The 22671-nt window shown below is 33.1% G+C and overlaps 1 protein-coding gene across 4 annotated transcripts in view; it reads right to left on the bottom strand.

Annotated features, from left to right (window-relative positions):
- LOC118181650 (uncharacterized protein CG43867-like) overlaps positions 1-22671 on the bottom strand; it is a 404498-nt gene that overhangs the window by 131200 nt on the left and 250627 nt on the right. For all 4 annotated transcript variants that reach the window (XM_035350823.2, XM_035350824.2, XM_035350825.2 and 1 more), the window contains 4 exons: positions 17000-17158; positions 9787-9870; positions 6007-6150; positions 1676-2218 (listed from right to left, as the gene is read on the bottom strand). In XM_035350823.2, the coding sequence (XP_035206714.1) occupies positions 1676-2218; positions 6007-6150; positions 9787-9870; positions 17000-17158 (930 nt within the window). The remainder of the gene's footprint in view (positions 1-1675; positions 2219-6006; positions 6151-9786; positions 9871-16999; positions 17159-22671) is intronic.

The raw sequence follows: 22671 nt of genomic DNA, 5'->3' as shown, positions 1-22671 counted from the left end.
AGTTGAAAACATCAACGGGAATAATATGAAATTGATAACACAAACATGAGATTAAACTTGCATTAAACACAACTTCAACCTCACACAACATGTGCCAACAAAACTCTCTACATAAAATAGCAACATAACAAAAGAATGACAATGGCATTAAATCTCGTACCATTTAAAACAAGGTGACAAATTAATCTGTACATATCGTCACATAAAACGTTTTGCACTCTTGTTTCCTAACCTTAAGATGTATGTAAATCATAATTAAGGCACAAATATAATTAGCCAGAAACTATTTTAGGAACAGGTTCTAGACTTCATGTATTAAAAAAGATCATGCTGCAGTGATAAATTACAAGTCAAAATTAATATTAAACTCCACAGCTTAAAACAATATATGCATTACTTTTTATTTACAGAACTCTATAGCATCATGCAAGTTTAAAGCTAAATTAACATAACACAGTACAAAGTCCGAGATCCGGTCGTCCAATATCTGGACCTCAAAGCCATCACCAACAAAAAAAATTTTTAGGACTTTTTTCCAGTGGGGGTGTATGCTTTATGCATGTGCATTTGATTTTTTCGCTCTAAATAATAAAATATGCGGAGAGTCCCAATTCTTAAGCTCACTTCAGCACTAAATAAAAGACCTCATTATTGAAGAAATAATCATTTTAACATAAATTTGTGTGATAACTAATCTGACTCCGTATCTGTGTATTTGCTCGGCATACATCTCGGAATTGAAACATTCTACATAGAAAAATCGTTGATTTCACACCAACTAGTATTTCACCACATGTTTTTCAACACATGACAACTTGAGTGATGACTCAGGCAGCGATGCCTAAACAATTTGTTTCTGTTAGTAATTGAATAACAAAGAGTATTATCCGATTACAGATTTAACAAAAATTTCTTTCCACATGCTAAAAATTGATTTTGTTAATGATACCCATAGGCCAAAAAATTACAGTTAGTACTATTTAAATTAAGAATAACTGATTTGTTATGCACACAGAAAGAAAGCCAAAGAAAGGCACCCATTCTGGCACCGCCAGAGATCACAAGGCCGCAGCAAGCAGCAGAATTTAGGGAAGAGTTAACAGAAGTTTTTCATTACGATGACAATGTCCCAATCATCAATCAATTAATGTATGGGGAAATCTGTAGTATGGTTCTAGATCCATGAAATACCACTACCAATATTGAAAAAAGTGGACAGAGAAGTTATTGCAAAAGAAAAAATTTCAATTGACAAGTTAGTCAGAACTCTCAACACAGCAATAACAGGACTTGAAAAATGGAACTTAGTAGCTGAACAAGAAATTATATCCGTCTATAGAATTAAAGAGAAAGTATTAGCACACACACAAAATATAGCAACTTAAACAACTTGCATTGAAAGAAATGTTTAATAAAGTAAACATATAAATATTAAGCTCTTTTTTGTTAATATGGATACCCTTTAAATCATAAATGCTTCATAATTTCATAAATCATGATTTCATATTTTTAATTTTATAATTTCTACATGCCAACTTACTAGATTTAAACTGATGATCTAATATCTGGAAAAACACCAAATCTGGGGCTGCCAAAGTCCCGATGAGTCCAGATCTCTGACTTTGTACTAAATTACTAAAAATCAAATAAATATAATTTGGCCATTAAAATTTACCTGTACAGCTACAGAAGGTAATGATTGTCTCTGCTCTAAAATTTCAGCATCTTCTGGTGCAGTAGTAATATATTCAGGAAGAGGAGAATCAGGACCATAAAAGCTATTCATAGCATCACCATCTCCGGAGCCTGAATCAATTCTTGATGATCCCCTGTTCCATGAAGAACACTCAATATCTGAATACCTCTGTTCAGAACATGTACTGATAGTAGAAGGTGTTAAGCACTCTTCAGGAATAAATTTTTTTCTCCCTAGTTTAATTCTTGGAGGAACGGAACTTGTTTGCGATTGAACAGATGGTTGTTTTTTAGATGAGTAATCAACAGATGCATATAATGAACTAGGGCAGGGAACATTTGAATCGGATTCTTGAGGCAAAGGAGGTGAATAATGAAAATTACAATCATCAATTTCATTATGAGAATGTTCAGGATGAACGTGATGCATTGCAGTAGGTAGAGAGGAATATTCAACAAATTCTGGAGCTGGCAAACTATCATCTGATTCTTGATGCTCTTCAAAACTACCTCGAGAAGAATCCTAAATAAAAGAAATATTTAGGGATAAAGAGATTAAATCCCAATAAAAAATTTTACAGTTAAAAAAATACAACAGAATAATTCCCACATGTGCAATAAAAAATTTTGCTGCTAATTCATAAAAAAAAAAAAAAAATTGCAACACCACTCTTTAATGGAAAATTCACCTCCTTTTTCCCAAAAGTAGAAAGGAAATACTTTAATTAAATGCAGCAATCTCTGCTGTATTACTGGCACAAAATTGAAAAATCTGTGGAAACACTAATTATCAATTTGTTAGTATATATAATTTCAAGTACAGAAAAAGCTCAACTATCCATACAGCTCAGGAAATGTTGAATTCCGGATATGTGATAGTTTCGGATACTTGAGCACATAAAAAATGTAATTCATGTTAGAAAAAACAAATAATTTTATTTGCTACCAAACTGAATATCAAAAGCCTACATTTAAAATTACATATGATTTTGAAAAGAAAAAAAAAAAAGTACATTTCAGGCATAAAAGCTGATGCATTTTGTGGACATTTTTAACATGAAAGTAAAACATTTAATCCGATTATAAAATCTTGCCAAACATGAAAGTTAGTGTAGATACGATACAAACTATAGCATATAAAAAACTGAAATCTCTTGCCATCTTTCACATTAACATTGCTACTGTTCATCCACTTTTAAAGTCATGCATCATGGCTTTTTTTGATTCCTGGATCCTGTAATTTAACTGTTCCTGTATCCTGTTGAGTATTTTTAATAATTACTCAACTTCGTTCAGTCACTTCATGTTAATCATTCTTTCTATGTGTGTGTGGGGGGGGGATACAACTTATTTCCTTCTTTGAAATTAATTTCCTTAAATGAAAGGCTTATCAAGAATTAACAGAATTTACACTAAACCAAAATGAACGTCTTATGATTGTGTTGCAACATCATGCTATCATTACTTGTGTTAAATCTTTCTGTTTGGCAACAACACATATATGTTAATAGCATAAATCAGCTCTACAATGGCATTACAAATACCTTATCAACTAAACCCTTCCATGGAAAAATTATCGAAAATTCTTAAATATTTCAGTTACTTAAGCTTTCTACTTAGTTGAATACCAGATATTCAGGCTTTTACTGTATAAAGGTTCGAAACTTTCTCAACAGTATTATAATCTATACCTCATATAATAACAAATGATATTAATGCAATAATATGCCTTTATGTTAAGAAATCTCAGAACATTTAATTAAATTTAAAATAAACTGAAAAGAGGTTTTTAAAATTACAGCCATATGTCTCTCTCTTTACTTTCTGTGATTCTTAATAAGGAACATTTAACTGTGCTTACTCCGAAAGTTTAACTGTGGCAAGAGTGCATGCAAAATAAAAAGTGATTTCATTATGCTTATTTAACCATAAACTTACATATTATTTTACTACTTGTTGATTATTGTATAGCATAACACATCACAATGGGGACAATCCACACCCCACAATTTTGATGATGATGGATTACATTTTTAATAGAAGCAGCTAAGCAAGAGACATCCTGTAGCTAGCAAGTGAAGGTGGAGAAAAGAGAGAGTGTAGTTGGATTGAAGCAGTATTTGTAGTAAAATTTTGCATTAATTCGATTGGCTAGGGACTGTACACAGTGCACAAGTAAAACTGGTAAAAAATTGTGAATGATATTATTTACCTTATTTTTTAATGTAAAAGAAATGCATGCTATGTTGATTGATTCTTTGACACTGCTATGATAAGTCCTTTCACAAACATACTATGCACAACTTTCTAAACAATCTAACAGTTTAACTTCACGTATAAAAACAGAATAATGAATATTAACTATATTTATCACAGTGAACAAATATTGAATGCATTATTTTGCTTCGCAGACTTTAGCTTTTGTTGAACATCCTAGCATTCTTTGCAGAAATTTCTAATTTGATTAATAAAGTTCCTTATCAGGTGCTGCTGATTAGTATAGAGATAATTTTTCTCAAATCAAATTTTAGTTAATTTTCTTTGATAATTTAGCTCTGGTTCATTATTGTCTGAAGTCCAACAGCAACTGATTAACATTCCAAGATCCCTTTTTCCTTAAAAACTGATTTGTTTTTTAAGATTCCACTGATCATATAATTTGATGCAAATATTCTCAACTCTTCACTTACAACTCCTTTGTTCTTAGAGGAAAAAATCATAGTTTGAAGTCAAATGAAACTGCACATGAGATACTTCATCTCCATAACTAAGTTTTGCAAAGCTCATTCTTAAGCTTTATGAAATTTCCTGTCTTTTACTTACCTAACAAGTTTGCCACTTTTTTTTTTTTTTTTTTTTTTTTTTATGAATTTAGACTAAATTAGCCTTATTCAATATATACAGAGACACTGAATCACTTACTAGTTATCGAATTTAAGAAACTAAATACTCATTTCTTAACTTAGGGGAACTTTCGGCTAATCTTTGGAATATGGTAACAGGTAGTTTGGCAACATTTTGGTAAGGCGATAAAGGTTACTAGCTAGGACATTAGCAGTGTACATGGATAAAGTGTGCAATGCCAATTTTGTGCAATTCTGGGATTTTTTTTAAGTGAAAATAGGTTGACGTGTACATGGATACCGTATATATGCAATTCTTAAAAACGCGGCAAGCAGTTTGCGATTCTGCACTTTCTCCCAATTTCACACCTAATCTTCATCATGATTAAGCATTTTTGTTCTAGTATAAGCGTAAGTCGGCTAGCAGATTGTTGGAAAAAATGTTGAGTAAAAAAAAAAAAGCTTTTATTTTGTGAAAACAAAACTAGCAGGTTGCTATAGCAGGGTTGGTTACCAAATTTTCGCCAAAAAATCGCCAAGTTTCCATAATCTGAATATTAACCGAACTTTCCTTTTAGAAAATAAAAATCTTTTATCCATTAGTTTCAAAAAATGCTTCATCAAAGAAATAAGCATTTCGTTCCAGTTTGATCTGAAGAGCTGACAAATACACATACACTACCTTTCTAGTCTTCAGAGTTGATACATCCTTTCTAGGATAAACCTTTTCAATACATTCAGAAAACTGCTTTACTGTCACCTGCATTCGATTTTTGCCATTTTAAAATTTTATATGAATAAATATAAAACAGGAGAAGAGTATTTTTATATACAAAGAGGATTTTAATATTATGAAACTAAAATTAACAAAAATTGTGCATATAATCATAGAGATCCATCTAATAACAAATGAATATATTTAAAGCAAAATTAAATGCAATATTTGCTTATCATATGCTAATATTAATGACAGTGTGATCCCAGAAGAATTGTAGGCCTGCTGTGTGTGTTAAACAATATAGAAGTCTTCATAGAAAGTTTTATAACTGATTAAAGTAATTCAGATTAAGTAAAAATTTATCACAAAAATTATGCTGAAACTCGCTTGAGGAAAAATTAATTCACATGGAGCCCAGTGTTCCCACATTTTCACCAACATTTTATTTTAATTGTATTTCCTTCTATTTTGAATGACTGCCTTCAATAACTCTTCTAGACCTACAACTGAAAGAGATGATCTAAATTCTATGAACTAAGATGATAAATGCTCCAAAGAGGTTTTTTACAAGATATTTAAAATGCTTCTTCAAAACAACCAAATATTTGGGTGAGGGGCTTAGACTTTTAATGTTTTGTATGAATTGCAGAATCATGTTTCATATAATAAAACTAATTTAACAGTAAAAATTTTACAAGCGGGGAAAAAACAAAGAGAAGAACAAACAAACAAAAAAAAAAAAAAGGTTACCTCAGTACTTTCTCTACCCCTAAACAACTTCTGTGGTGGCTCCAAATTCAGAAGAGATAATTGATTTAAACGACTTCGCAATAACTCAAGTTGAACATTGCATTTCTGATTCTGTTCTCTCAAGTGCTCATTCTGTTCTTCTAACTAATAATAAAAATAATAATAATGATTAAACACCCTTGTCTTTTAATTCAATAAAATTAAACATTCAAATAAAGCATAAAATTTATTGCTGCTGCAATAAAAAATAAATCAGTTTCATGGTACTGCCTTTTCCTTTTATTTGAGTAAGCCAAATTTATATTTCAGATAGCATGCAATTAAAAAAGGCGAACTGAAATTCACTAACAGAGGCACAAACCAAAATCAGTTAAAACTCAACATTTTTATTCCACAATGGCTTATACATACTTTAAATTGCAAGTTATAAAATCTATGTTCTTTAATACGCTACATTCAAGTTTAATCGATGCATTAGGCTTTCCAAAAGCATGAAAATTTGCAGAAATTTCTGGATTCATGTAATCTAAAATTATTACATTTAAAGATGAATTACTATGCTTCAAAATCTTTTGTTACAAATTTTGGCAGTAAAAGAAGAAAAGATTTTGTTGAAATCCATCCCCCAAACTGTTTTAAATTGGAGGTGGACACTTCTACTTAACATAAAACATAAGTCCTAAATTGCAGAACAATCACAAGACAAAAGTGAAAAACACTTCAATATATATACTAACTCATGCATGCCAAACAGATATATGATGTATTTTTGAATTACATTATTAATAAATTCATGTCTCCTTTATTATGCCTGTTGTGAATAAACCAATAAAATGAATAATTTCAAAAAAAAAAAAAAAAACTATCTTTCTTTGCACATCTCGAACAATTTGTTGCCCTCCCACCTTTAAAACAAATTTAGGATTCATTTTGAAAGGATCTCTGCTTTCCCATTCACAATCTTCATTTGAGTGAATTGCTTCACCTGACTGTGGATTTTGCAAACAATCTTCTAAATGATTATTTTACACTTTATACTTTATTCTCTTGTTGTACCTTAAACATCACTTGCAGTTTTAAGTATGCATGTCTTTTAACTAGAGGAACTAGTTCATTACCACAAATTTCAGTTTTATGCTCAAGGCCCTTAAAATTCTATTTAAATTTTAATGAAGTTTCAAAATAAAAACTCTTACTACAGAAATTACTACCCCACAATCATTAATAATAAAAAAACCATTCAAGAGTAGTTTTTTCGGCAGGGGGAGGATCATTGACTGCTTTTATTGCTGCGTGCTGCACATTCATGGTAAATCCAAGGCAGTTTTTTTGGATAAACTAATAAGCTGCATTTTCAGCATCCATTAAGCAATATCAGCTAAAATGCTGAATAATTAAACCAATAAAGGTTCTACAAAATGTTTATACAGCTAGCATTACTGACAAAATTGTAGCATTCTATGTAGAACAGCAACAACAGAGGTGCAATGAAACTTCTATTTGTGAAGAAAGAGGGTTTTTCAAAAATATAATAATATAGCGAATAAATATTTTTAAATTTATTCTTCACATTATATTCAACAGAAAATATAAAAATAAAGAAATAATAATTATATCACAATATACAAATAATATTAGAATAAATATTTAATAACAGGAGAAAGGAAAGCTATGAAAAAGACAAATCTAATTTCATGTAATCAATTCAGAATCAACAGAAGCTAATTGCAAAAATGATGATGCATTCTACTACAGATACTCTTAAGCATGCGATACAAATTCATTAATAACTTCATGCATTTTAAAAAGTATTTTTTTTTATTAAATGAGGAAAAAGAAAGCATTTTCCTTTCAGCTAATTCAAAAATAATATAAAATATATTTCAAATACAAAAGCAGAATAAAAACAAATGGTAATTTTCATAAATTGAGCAACAAAATTAAAAATTGCAGCCATTTTCTAAAAAAAGTATAATTTCTCAAAGCTTGTACTTATCAACTAAAATGTAATAGTGAATCACTTAATTATATAAAAAAAGTGACACTGGTACATGCAAATCATCTTTATCATTAAATTATCTTTTGAAAGCTGTATGTTAAGACTCATTTAAAAATAACATTCAAAAACATTTTGGCAGTATATCACTTGACCGTTGAATAAAAATAAGCAACTTCTAGTAGATCAAAAATCAGTTAGAAGAGAGCATTCCATGGTTTATTAGATATTATGTGTTTCACAGAAGTGTTGGAACAATCTTTAGAATTCTCATATTACATCTCGGAAATGAAAGTTATAATGTCTATACAGCTGCACCAGATGACTGATACCTTTTATTATCTGCTTCCTAGAAAATAACAATTTAAATCCATGTAAGAAGCACTATTTTGTGATAGAGGTCCCTGTCTTCCACTAAACAGATAAGTTAAAAAAAAGCCAACACCTGCACATTTAAGTAGGCATATTAAGTATCAATGGGTATCACTAATAGCTAACATTCTACTGTGGATTGAATTCTGAGGGAAAACAAGTCAGAGTGGAGTTAGAGTCTCCTATCCCTCTTCCCTTCCCACCAATCTCTCAAGAGGATTTCAGCTTGTTGTGTATTTTGAGTTACAACTTGCAGACAGACAATACATGCTTACAAACATCTATGCTTTCTCTGATATTCGAATGTAGGCCCTTCAGTATGGCTGTCAGTGTCACTAACCACTGTACCATCTTGGTAGCACTCCCACTGAACACATGAAACTTCATGCACAAGTCTCTTAGGTCTTAGCAGAAAAGCAGAAAGAGCCAGTCCTCTTACTGGCTGGTGCTCACTAGCAGTTGAGTGGTTAAGACCACAACGCTGGTGGTTTGACCTGGGTTTGATTCTCGGCAAATAAAACTAGCAGTTAGTGGTTTTTTCCATGCATAATGTGGATACAAGCCAGTTTCCCTTAGAAAGTTCTCGATGAAGGTTTCTGTCTCCTTCGGCAGATAGCCCTCATGCTTTGCCATAATCAAATACACCAAAATAGCATCTTAATGGCTGCCTTGCTATTCAGGGAAAGCATGACTCCATGAGAGGCTTTCTAAGAAAAATAGACAACATGATTGAATTTGTCAGTTTAAGAAAATCAACAAAAATCCAAATTCTTTACTGATTAGTTCAAATTTATTTTTCAGAATTCTACACACATTCTGAATAAGTAAGGGATATAATATTATTCACTTACATAACCACCTTTTTAAATGGAACTGCACATGCAATTTTACAGAAAAAGAAATACTAACAAATGCAGGCAGAGAGAATTGAGGTATTGTATTGCTATATTTTCCTTTCTACAGGCTAACTAGAAACTAGCAGTGGTCAGAAATGCATGTATTTTAATTTTTAACATATTATGCACATGAAAAGCTATAAGAAGGTATGGTACTGCCATAAACCTTCCCCTCAGAATGCTAGAAGAGACTTATATGAACACAGTTATAGCTGAAGTGAAGTGCTGTTGGCTGCATAAATAACAAACAGTCCTACATTACTTAGATTGTTTTCACACTCCATATTGAAGTAGTTTTACCTAATTTTTGACAATATCCTTCAATAAGTGTCATTCCATAAGTGTTAATTTTAACAGAAAATAAAATTTTCATGCAAAATGTTTGAAAATTTTGTAATTTATACTTAAGCAAAGATTTTCAACAATTAATTCAACATGAAATAATTAAAAATTTTCTTCCAAAATTTATAGAAATCACAATCTTTTTCATTTATTAAAGTAAAATAAAAATTGTACCTCTTTTAATTTATTCGTAACCCATTCTTTAATTCTGGCAGCTTTATCTTCAACTTGTTTAGCATCAAGTATTCGCAACTTTCTCTAGATAGAAATCATAAAACTTAAAATAATATAAGTAAAAATGGTTGGCATTCTGAATAAATAAGGGATATATTTATGATTAACATTACATCATTATTATATGATTAATATTTACATCATTCCTGTAAATATTTAACAGAAAAATCAATGTATTTTTAAGATCAAATTTTAAAAATCTGCATTGGAATTTCTGATGCATTACATAATGCTGAGAAAGCACAACAACGAATAAAAAGAGAGTTGACTCATAATAAAGTCACTTTAAAAATCCAATTACATGCAAGGAACCTAACTCGAAGTTGAACACTCAGTGCATAAATATATTAGGTAATTTAGATTAGCAGAGAGCATACAACGACTATCTGCCAGAGGGCTATCTTTGTTAAAGAATCTGGCTCAAATTTATATTATACATGGGAAAGACCATGAAAACATCCATGCAGTTAAGCCTGTTCATGAAAATTTGAGCTTGGGTGTTCAGCAGTTTTAACTAGCTGGCCAGTGATGGGCCATCTGTGTGTAAATGATTTTATCCATGATACCTTAATAAAAGCATTTTACACAACAGGAAAAAATGTTACTAAGATATTAAATTATGTCTAAGTGATAAGAGGATATATAATTTTTATAAGGGTGATGAAATGAATGCAATAAATTCTTATAATTCATGAAAAAAGCAAATTCATGAATTCATGTTAAAACAAAAAAATAAAAAGATCAGAGAGACGAAAGAATGTACAGAGACAGAACAAATATGGAGCGCAAGCAAATGGACAGTGCTTAAAAAAAGGAAAACTGAAAACAGTAATAAAGTCTTGCTTCAAGAAGGTTAACTTGAGTAATTATTTTTGGTTTCCATAATATAATGAACTAATATAATCCATAATATAATTAACATTCTATAATATAATGGCTAGACAAAAACAATGGAGAGTGGAAACTCACTCCATGTCTTTCACTCACAGAAAGAAATGTACTTAAAATTCATGCACACTATAAATATACAGATTTTTCGGCTCAGCCATTATGTAAAGCAGCTATGGAAATAGGGAAGAAATTCTATTTCAGTGATTTTTGATAGTGGACATACAATCAACACATAAGACAGTGAATCACAAACTTTTCCGAGTCATGGCACCTTTGTTTCAATTAAAATTTTTCCAGGGCACCCTAAAGTATGATTAATTGTAAGAGATGAAAATAGATAAAACTCATGTATCTTCATTATGTAATACTTTTTAACTTTATAAACATTAAATTATTAATTAATGTGATGGATGGCCTTGCAGATCGCTACACATTTTCTTAAATCATGGATTTAAAGTGGACACAACCACCCTCATTTCCTTCTCCACATTGATTTTTGCTCTATACTTGCTTTTTATTACAGCGTCAACTGAAAATCCAGCTTCACACAAATACAATGTCAAAAATGGAATTGAAATCTGCTGAGAATTATCACTTAGAAGGCATATTCATTTTTTTTATTGAAATCCAAAATTCTGTCAATTCCATGCTGCCAAATTTCACTTTCAAACTGTTGTCACAAGATAACTCGATAAGATTCTCTTCTTCCACACAAGTAAATTCAGATGGAGCACTAATGTTAAATGGATCTTGCAACTCATTCTGATGCAAACTCATTCTGAAAGTATTTATCAAACTAGATAATCAGCTGTAATAAGTGCCATTCAAACATGGTTTTTATATCTTGAGCAAGATCATTTGACATCAAAAATTGCTGCAATATTAAAAAACAATCTTTGCTTACACCTTCATTCAGTTTTCTTACTTTTACTGCTGATTTTAAAAAATGCATGTTTTTCCCCTCCAAGACGAGAGATTGACGAAACTAAACTTTTTGAAAATGTAAGGTAAATATGGCAGTTTTATTAAAAAGTTGGCCTCAGCAAAATTTTCTACATCTTTGTATAAAATTTTCTTGATGCAATTCAAAGGTACGATATAAACCATTACCATGACAGAGCCATTGTGCACTGCTATAGTACAACAAAGACGAGTATTTGGCTTACATATCCTAACATAGTTTCTTGAAAAAGGTTGCTTTTAATGGAAGAGATTTTATAAAATTTACCACATTCACTACACATTCTAACACCTGATTGAGTGTAGGAATCAGATGCTTTGATGCAAGTGCTTCTTCATTAATAATGAAATGGGTCTACAATGCATTTGGTGATTTGCTTCGAATAAGTGCCTGTAATCATCCATAGCATCCAGACATGGAGCGAGCTCCATCAGTACATACACCAACACATTTAGGCCAATTCAAATTATTTTCAGATATGAATGCATCCAGAATCTTGAACAGGTTCTGAGCCTTTGCTCCTGTAGTGATATTTTTATAAAACAGAAGGTGTTTAATATTAATACCATCTGTAAACTGTATATTGCACATGAAACTAGCATCCTTATTATTATCCATAACCTCATTTAGCTGCAATCCAAATTCCCCTCCTTCAAATTTTTCACTTAATCAATAGTTGATGTAATCCGCAATATGTTGCATTCTCTAACTAATTACGTTATCGGACAAAAGTACTTTTAACCTTCCAGTACGGGGGCTAGGCAATTTTACATGAGCATGCAAGCGTCGTATTTTTTGTGACATATTTTACCACTTTAGGACGAAAAACGACAGAAATGAGTAAACATTGATAATAAATTTGTTAAGAAATAAAATGTTAATCTCATTATTGCAAAATACAAATGATATCACATTCAAATATAAGTGAATTATTTTTAAGTTCTTATGTTAGTGAGAAGGAAATGCAATGATGTATTTCATTATAGAAAATTTCAAATTTATTATTTAATAATTATATTTTAAAATCAAAGCTAATTTTAATATTCATCAAAGACAAGAATAGCAATAAAAAAGGAAAACACCTTGGTAGGAAAAAAAGTAAATTTAGCATTACTTACTTCTGCAAGGAAATTTACTTCTTACTGGTTACAAAAACACACTTTAAACTAACTTTCATGTTTTTATTTATTTCTAAAAAATAGCAATAAAAGAAAATAAGGAATGGAAATTGCTATTGTTCTCCCATCCAAAAGTTTCCTTGTCTTCCTTTTCTTAATCAGATAATTCTTGAAGAATCCGAGCAAAATCAGCTGGTTGCACATATTTTTTTGCCATGAAAACCGATATAAAATTTACAGAGCCAAATGTTTTGAAATTAAAATAATACACTGCAGTTAATAACACAAAATTACAAAATATTTGAGGAATAAAAATTTTTTCCGAATTTTAAAACACGACCACACGCGTGTCGTAACTTTTATGAAAAAGCTGCCACGTAGCACAAAAGGCCCAGTTTAAAAAAAAAAAAAAAATTCAAAAGACTTCCTGTTGGCACATTCCATGATGCGGGGAAGGGTAGAAAGGAGGAATAGAAATGACCTTCAGACATCTCAGCTTCGATATGCGAAAAATGTGCATTAAAAACTGAATTTGTCATAAATTTTGTGCATACATGCGTGCTGGAAGGTTAAAAGCAGCTTCCCAGCAGACTCATCAATCATGATGTTCACCATATCTACAGCAGCTAGTAGAATAAGTTCTTCTGCGATGGTATAAGGCATCTTATATTTCATGATTCTGTAAGCCACCTTGTAATATGCTAGCAAAGCATTTTTTTAGTATTAATGCAGTATTAAAAATGTTTCTTTTTGTTTGTTTCAGTTCTTTTAACTTCCTGAAAAAAAAAATTACAAGGTTTGCCAACCATTCTGTGGGGATTAGCTTCTAAATAACACTTCGATTTATTTGGAAGCATACAATTCGCTGCCAAAACTTTCATACATGACATGCATTGCGATCTCTCTTCACCATTCATTTCTGTTGACGTAGACCAAACTCTAAATAAATGTCATCATATTTATGATATTTTCGTATCTTCACAGTCATGCCACTGGTTGAAGACATACTTTCTTTACCTGCACTATTACATTTATTACTATTCCAAAATCAGAAAATCATCAAAAATAAAATAGCAAAAAAATTTAAAAAAAAAAAAATCATATCAGACAAGAAGTTATATAACATTGACTATTCTACATAAACTAATTTATCTCACCGTTTACTTATATGAACGATTAATTTTACTAGACTTAGATTATAAACCGACTGATTGAATCTAGCCGGCAACGCTTGCTTATATGCTTTTTGAACTGTAATAAAGCTTCAAAAGGTAATTACATAATTTCCTGCTAGTGATATCGGCACCTCAGGAACTTTGCGCTGTTCCATTAAAAAGGCCCTAGTTGTCATTTTCATGTGTCACATCAGGTTGTGGCATGTACAGTATCTGTGTACATTTGTCCGAGGCTGCCAATTTGATAATTTCATCTGCATTTGCACTGCTGTGTACTTCAGTGTGGGTACAGACTCACTTGAGCTTTGGTCTGATATTTGCTACCAGGAAGAGGATTGTTCTCTGGATCTCCTTGACTATGTCATTCCTACTTTATCAACCCCATATACACTGGTGTGCAAAAATTAAGGACGAAGTCGAAAAATTAGCATATCAGCTGAACGAAGAGGCAGAGCGGACAGAAAGACCAATCAGGAGATTAAATAAGGTGATGCACGGTAGCACATGCACAGATATGCAGGTAGACGTAATGGGGGAGTGTCTGAGTAGTATAAAGTATGTTGTCGGTGTAAGATCAGTATTTCTGGCAAAGAGATTGCACGCTGTATAGCAGTTAAAATGACATCGAGTTGCTGCCTCAGCGAGAAATGGCGAATAATCAATCTGTTAGACGACATCTGGATGCTTTTACCCGAGGTCGAATCATTGGGAAGTTGGAGGAAGGCCGCAGTGTGACAAGTGTGGCTGCAGAGTTCAGAATTGCTCACAGCATCATTTCACGGCTTTGGAGACAATTTCAAACTACAGGAACAGCTATCCGGGGGTTTAGTAGTGGTCGTCCACGAGGAACCACACCCGCAGATGACCGGTATATTGCCTTACAGGCCAGAAGAAACAGGCGGCAGACAGCGGGAGAAATCGCTAGACACACGACACAGGCGACTGGACGACCGATATCGCGTTTTACCGTGGCCAGAAGACTGCACGGTGGTGGTCTGTTTCCACGACGCCCTGTACAGTGTGTAACTCTAACGCCTGCCCATCGGAGAAGGCGTTCTCTGCGGTGCCGGGAACACCGGAATTGGAGAGACAATGAATGGGGACGAGTACTCTTTACAGATGAGAGCAGATTCAGTCTGAGTAGCGATTCTCATCGCATACTCATCTGGAGAGAGCGGGGAAGCCGCAATCATCCATCGAACATCATTGAAAGGGACAGGTATGGAGGTGGCGGTGTTCTTGCTTGAGGATGCATCATGCTTGGTAGTCGTACAGACCTTCACATCTTCGATGCAGGTTCAGTCAACGGGACCCGTTATTGTAACGAGATTCTTCTTCCATATGTGCTTCTTTTTAGAGGCGCTATGGGTCCACAGTTCCTTTTCATGGACGACAATGCACCATGTCATCGCAGAGTAGTGCAGAACAGCTCTTAGAGAGTGAGGATATTGAACGTATGGATTGGCCGGCACGATCTCCGGATCTCAATCCCATCGAGCATGTATGGGATTTTCTAGGCAGATGCTTGGCAGCTCGTACCTTACCACCAGTAACGATTCCGGAGCTTCAATTGGCGCTGCAAGACGAATGGGCAGCAATGCCTCAACAACTCATTAACACCCTCATTCTCAGCATGGCCAGACGCTGTGAAACCTGCCTAGCAGTCAGGGGAGATCATATCCCTTATTAAAGACCGGATGTTTTTTGCTGGACACCCATCACAGGGATGTTTCGGCCTTCAGTCGCATTGCACTCCACGCTACTTTTTCAATAAAGCTTCTTTTTATCCCTCTCATTTCTCTTTTAGTAAGTGTTGCTTACATTACTCATGTCCTTATGTATTGGGGATCTTACGGTATTAAATGTGTTCATTTGGAAAGCTTTTGTACAAAGTTATATTGAAAAAACCGTCTCGTCCTTAATTTTTGCACACCAGTGTAGAGTGCAGACTTGACACTAAGCCAGAATATATGGTTAATCCAAGACCAATTAGAATTCTGTTGTGAATTGCCACTCAAGCTCAGCCTGAAACACTGCACTAACAGAATTTATTCTTTGTGAACAGGTTAAATACTGGTGCCTAATATGACACAAAAGCCACAGCCTGTGCCTTGGTTCTCCTTTGATCGTTAGTATACCAGTTTTTCAGTATGTCTAGACAGAGCTGAGAAGATTGTTAGCTAAAAGATTGCTTTGGTTGATTACTACATCTATTCCTAGTTGCCAAGACTTCTTACAAGATGGATTTCAGTAGGTTAATACTTCACACCCCATACCTGCATTTTTATGGTTTTGAAGAACACTCTTCTTGATTTCAAAGACTGTAATGCATCTCTTGTTTTCTTGATTTAAATCCCATAAAAGATATCTAGAATGTTTTCTGGTTGACATTTTCAGATAAAATGTATCAGGAGTTTTGGTGAATGTGAAAACATGAGTGAATGGCAATGTCTCCAATAGCCTTCAGCATCTGGTGAAACCGATGCCATGGTATGTAATGGCTACCCTCTGAAATAAACCTAAATACAATTAAATTAGATATACTCAAATTTTGTTTACTTAATGTATTAATACTATGTAACCTTGGTGCTTTATTGCTTTGTACATTACATATGGAGACAAATTTAATAATAATAATTCTAAAAAATCCAGAAAATGAGATAAACCAAAGGCTATTTTGGAAGGGGGAGTAGGTTAAAAGTAAGAACTGTAAAAGGAAATCAACTTGGAAAGTATATGTTTCTAACTGCAAGAAATTTCAACACAAAATCCCTCTTACAGCTATTCAATATAAACGAAATCATTTTAATTAAAAGTTAAAAAACAAGAAATACAGATCAACCTGCAGCACATAAAATTTAACTGCAAGAAATTTCAACACAAGAACTTTCATATGGCTATTCAATTTAAAAATATAATTTTTAATTAATGACTTTATATCACATGGTTCATGCAGGCAAACCAGATTAAAAACTGCACAAGATTAAAAAAAAAAAAAAATTAGAAACCTGTTCTTCAATTTGTTGCTCCAATGATGATATTATACATTCATTATGTGCACACTCTGGGCTATGTTGAATATTGAATGATGTATTATTACAGCAAGAGATGACAGTTGATGTACTTTCACATTTTAAACGTGAAAGATTCTGCTCCATGACCTGAGCCTTTAAAATTATAAAAAAAATTCTCACATTAGCATTAGAGAAAATGGTTTTGTATATTTACTACATAATATTACTCAAAGTACTCACATAATAATATGAATTAAAAACTAATTTTTTTTTTTCAATTTAGACACTACACAAATAAATCCAAGAAGACATCAATAAACATGCCGAACACTTAAAAAAAAGGAGGGAATGCTATCAAACAAGGACGAAAAAACTCCTAAAAATCATAAAGAAAAATAATAAATAAATAAAATTCTTTGTATTCTAAGCTGCAGCATGTATATGCAAACACATTCTGAAGCCTACAGATGAAGTATTTATTTTTTAAGATTTAATCTAAAAGTTGTTATTGTGTCTGTATTTATGAAAATGGTACTATCTCAATCCTGATTTTAGTTTCACATAGTGCTTGTATAGAACATAAGACAGTAAAATTTAGAACTGCACAAGAAGTGATTATCAAAAAAATGCATAATTTCAAAATAGATAATTTTACTGCATTTCAAAATAGATAATTTTACTGCAATAACTAAATACTGTATTTGGAAAAACCAACACAAGCATCACAAAGTATTTCTAATTAAAGATTAATCATGAAGTAAATTACCCTATTTTTACAATTTTCTCCCAAATCTATACTTTTCCACAGCTTCAGCATTTCACATAAATATGTTTTAATTAGGTGTTAAAGAGAATATAAGTTATGGACAAAAGTGCGTAAAAAATAAACATTGTAAATCAAGAACTGCACTATATTATAATATACAGTTTAAAAAATTACCAGTCACTTCTTTAAAACTAGTATATTTATGCTATTTAAAAGCTTTTCGAAAACAGCATTTTGGCTGTGCCCACAATATGAGCACAATTATTAATAGCACTGGTTTAAGAATGCAATTATTGTAATTTTTTTGGAGAGGGAAGGCAAAATAATATTTCACTTTATGGAATAGGAATTTTTTATTGATAGCTTCTGGCAATGCCAAGTATTTATATAACAGCAGGACACTGTTTGCGATTCAGATTACTTTACCTCTCTCAAAAGGACTTACAACAGCATAAATTTATAGTATGGGTGATTCACTACTAGACTGACAAACTTGCAGGGTGTGTAGGAGGTACAGAGATGACTCAGAATGCCATTGGAATGCATAGTCACAAATGCTGCATTGTGAGCTATAGTACAAAGAAGCAGAGGAAAAGAAAAGAAAGAGCAACACATTAGTGGGACAGAAAATATTTTATTGAAAGGTTGTATTACATCAGTTGTTCGAAATTACAACCAGAAGTCATAGGCCTGACAGCTGCACTGCATGGATTTCCTTACGTTCTGGAGTATTCCAGCAATTCATATATCCTCCCGGCAGCTATAGATGTTCGATCGATGAGGTGTTCAACTGAAGCAATGGGCATCTCATACACCAAACTCTTCATGTGACCCCAGATGCAGTCCACGCATGATAAGTCCAGGGATCTGGCAGGCCAATGAAGGGGGCTACCACGACTTATCCACCGCTGTCCATAGGTCCACTTACTCAGAAAAAATGTCACTCTCCATCCTGAGATCACAAAGTTGTCTTAAAACTTTACAATCAACAAAGTCAACTTTCATCAGGTCAAACAAGTTCGAAAACTTTCAAGGTGTCATATTATTTCTCCCATATGCATTTTGATGCAATGGTTAGCATATATGTTTATCATTTGTGGTCCTGCATTTGATCAACTACTGGTTTATTTCAATATCTAAATTTTAGTTATTGCATGCCTAGATAAGTGGAAAACTGATGAGTTCGGCAGGGTTAAGAGGTAGAAGAAATAAACGAAGAGAACACTACCATTTTATTAATGGCAACAAGGAGAAAATCTTCTAGATATTATAAATGAATTTGATGGCACTGATAGTGTTAATAAAGAAGCAATAGTCTTACAAAAACAGGCGGTTAAATAAAAAAGTTTTAATCCCTTTGCAAATCTCAACACTGTACTAAGCACTATGCAAAAGAAATAAAATGTAATCCAAGCCCAAGTTAGAAAAGAAAATCTTCTAAAATAAACAGTGGTATATAAAATAAATATACAGATTTATTTATAAAGCATAGTACTTGAAGCATACTTTTCTTGTAAAAGAAATGGTGTCTGAATATAAACATCCAAATCACCTAAAACATATTTTAAAATGATTCTTCTTAAATGGTAAGCATCCTTATTTATTTCATTGTAGAAAAGCAGCAGCTAAGAAAGAATTCTACTTGAGCATTAATTACGAGACTTGCCTACCTGCGTCATAATTTGAGAAGTAATTATTACCAAAAAACAGACCGAACTGCAAATAAAAGTGAAGAAAATATCACTAACATTTCATCAATGCAATTAATTACAAACAAGAAACAGGGAAACATGTTATGAAAATTCAGAATGAAATACCTCACAAATTCAGTGAACACAGACATCAGTGCGCACAAAATGATTTTAAAATGTAAAATGATGGTTCATTGACTATTAATGAGTGTCTATCCAGAAAATAGTAATTTATAAAGCATTAATGTCCTACAAAACATTACTTACAGTAAGCAATTAGTAAAAATTAGTACAGAAAAATTATGTAGCTATGACGCAACTCTACTTCTGACAAACTTGTTTTTTTTTTATATATGTTATCAAAAATTAGAATTATCTAAAGATATGCAACACTCTCATTAAAAATTACTGAGCGACGACTTCCGTCATCCTCCTTCAGAACATTTAAATGCTGAGAAAACATTTCAGATACTGCAATTAGCCTTGACAACCAAAAAGCCTATACATTATTATCTGTTATATTATTATTATTCTCTGTTTCATTAAGTTGACATTCTTTAGATCTTTCACTAAACAAGGAGCCTCATTTAGCTTTAGTCAGTAGACGAAGAATACAAGGTGTTACGACACAATAATGTTCAATGATATTGCGATACACATTTGATGTAGCGACTCGGTCTTGCACAAATCATCGCTATCTTTTCCCAGTTTATCTTTTCCAGTGCTAAAAACATGATCTTGAAACAAGGGCTGTACTCATAGCAAATAAGTACAAAACAACTTCCAACACCACACTTAGTGGATTCAGTAAATGCCATTCCATTAAAAATTTTGTTGCAGTATATAGAGCTTCCCCAATAAAGTTACAAATTAAAATGCTCAGAACTAACCTTAATGAAAAAACAATGATGCTTTGTCTTTTATTATCAAAATATACACACATGCTAAACAATAAGCAACAAACGGTAAAAGAAAAGCTACAAATGTAAAAAGGAGAATTAAAGCATACAATCTGCATATAAGGTAGCAGTTCACAAATAGGAAACCAAAATTAGTATAAAACGCATACCCGAATGCATAGTATAAAACGCATCCCCGAATGCAAATAGAAAACCAAAATTAGCATAAAACGCAATCCCGCAATCACACCACAATGGCTTATCAAAGGAGCATGCCGAACCTATGTGTCAGTCCGACATACTCAAAGCGGAAAGCGTGAGTTGAAGACACCGTTTGCACGATGAAATGCATTGGAGGGCTTTCAGGATGTTGCAAACTGGGGCAAGACAATCCGCTGTTGCGAGACATCCAATTGGGCATGGTAGTGCCATCAATAAGCAGTGGAATCGTTACCATAGGGATCAAAACCTTGTAGAAGACATGAGTCCGGACACTGGAGGATTACTCCAACAGCAGATGATCACTTCCTGTTGCTATGTGTAAGAAAGACACTGTAGATCACTAATAGCACCACAGCTGGCATAACACCATCTCGAAGAAACCTTCTTTAACTATCTAGAAGGTGTCGGCTGGCGTCGCATCTCTCTGCTGATGCAGAATGGCTCATATCCTCCCAAACTGTGTCCTGTCGACTGCATGGAAGTGGACTGTACGCCCAACGACTTGTGGTTTGTGTCCTTTGTCCCCATCGCATATCAAAGCACGGTTGAATTGGGCCCATGAACATCGTAGTTGGACACCAGAGCAGTGGGGGGGGGTCATACTCTTTACAGATGAGTCTCGATTTAACATCCAGAATGATTCCTGAAGGGCAATGATATGACGAGCGCCAGGGACACGCTATGTGGCACCAAACATGATTGAAAGAGACTATTACAGAGGAGAAGAATTACTGTTACAGGGTGGGATAGCAACGAACGGACGCACCGACCTCTACGATTCCTGGTGCTTCCACCAAAGCAGACCAATACCGCGAAGAAATTCTACACTCTCTCGTGCATCCTTTTATCGCTGCAATCGGTACTGACACCATAGTTATGGACGATAACGCCCGCCATCATAGACATCAAGTGATAAGGAGTTAGCTGGAGAGTGAAACTATTCCATTGTGAAAACTACCATGGCTTGCTAGATCACCGGACCTGAACCCAATAGAAATATGTGAGGATTGTGTGACACGAGCTCCAACATGCACCAATAAAGGAATGGGCGCTCCTGCCACAACAAGTGATCAACGACATTATTACCAGCTAGCCTTGCCGTTGTCAAGCATGCTTTTCAGCTAGAGGGTATCATTCCCGTTATTAGCGTGATGTTTCCGTTGCAAATTTTTCCGACCCATTTTGTCTAAAAGTGCAGTAAGCTTTCCTTTTCCCCATTAAACAGTTCATAAGCATAAGCATATAAGCATGCATAAACACATCCGATTCTTTAAATTCATGAGAGAACTTCTGAAAAAATTTGAGGAAATGCGACACGGCTGCATAATGCGAAATTTCTAATTCCATGACATTTCCTTAATTAAAACACTGTATTATTTAAACTAACATACAGTTTGTATCAGTCCAAAAAATATACACTCACAATGCTTCAGTTTTCAGGTATTTAAACTATGCACTACAGTACTTCTCGACTTTTCATTTTTAGCTAACAAGCTCAATAAATGAGAGCATAAAACCCTCGTTAAATAAAATTTTAACACATCATCACACACCTATTTTCTTCACCCATCATTCTTCATGGCACTGTCAGTACGAATATGGAATACAATTTTAACAATACATCACATGCATTTTCTAGAGAAAAATTTATTAAGCTATCAAATTGCAACATTAAAAGATCAATTGAAATGCGGATGAAGTCTTTAGATATAATAATAGCAAACTATTACGGCTATTTTTCGATTAAAATCAATTAAACAGATCTAGATTTTAATAAATGAAAATCTTGTTTTTTTACGGATAGCAGAAAGAAAGGCAAGTCATTACTACTTGTCAAATTTCATGATAATACACACAAATATTTAATTATGCATAAATAATGGAAACCCCTCACCTTGATAATATCAGTCTTTCATTATCATGGGCTATCGTTCTTTGAATTTTTTTCCCCTTTTGCAGCAATTTCTCCTTTATTGGAATTTTAAATGACCAAATGAAGAAAAGCATGGTATTCTGTGTGTAGCTCGAAACGTTTTACAAAGTTAGAGGCTAATTAAGAAATCAATGTTGTCTAATGATTTTCTTTAA

Source organism: Stegodyphus dumicola, chromosome X1 (assembly GCF_044657685.1).
Source record: "Stegodyphus dumicola isolate Sdum_Otavi_A_Nest chromosome X1, ASM4465768v1".
Lineage (NCBI taxonomy): Eukaryota > Metazoa > Arthropoda > Arachnida > Araneae > Eresidae > Stegodyphus > Stegodyphus dumicola.
Note: the sequence above shows the minus strand (reverse complement) of the source record. Positions and strands in the feature narration are given on the sequence as shown.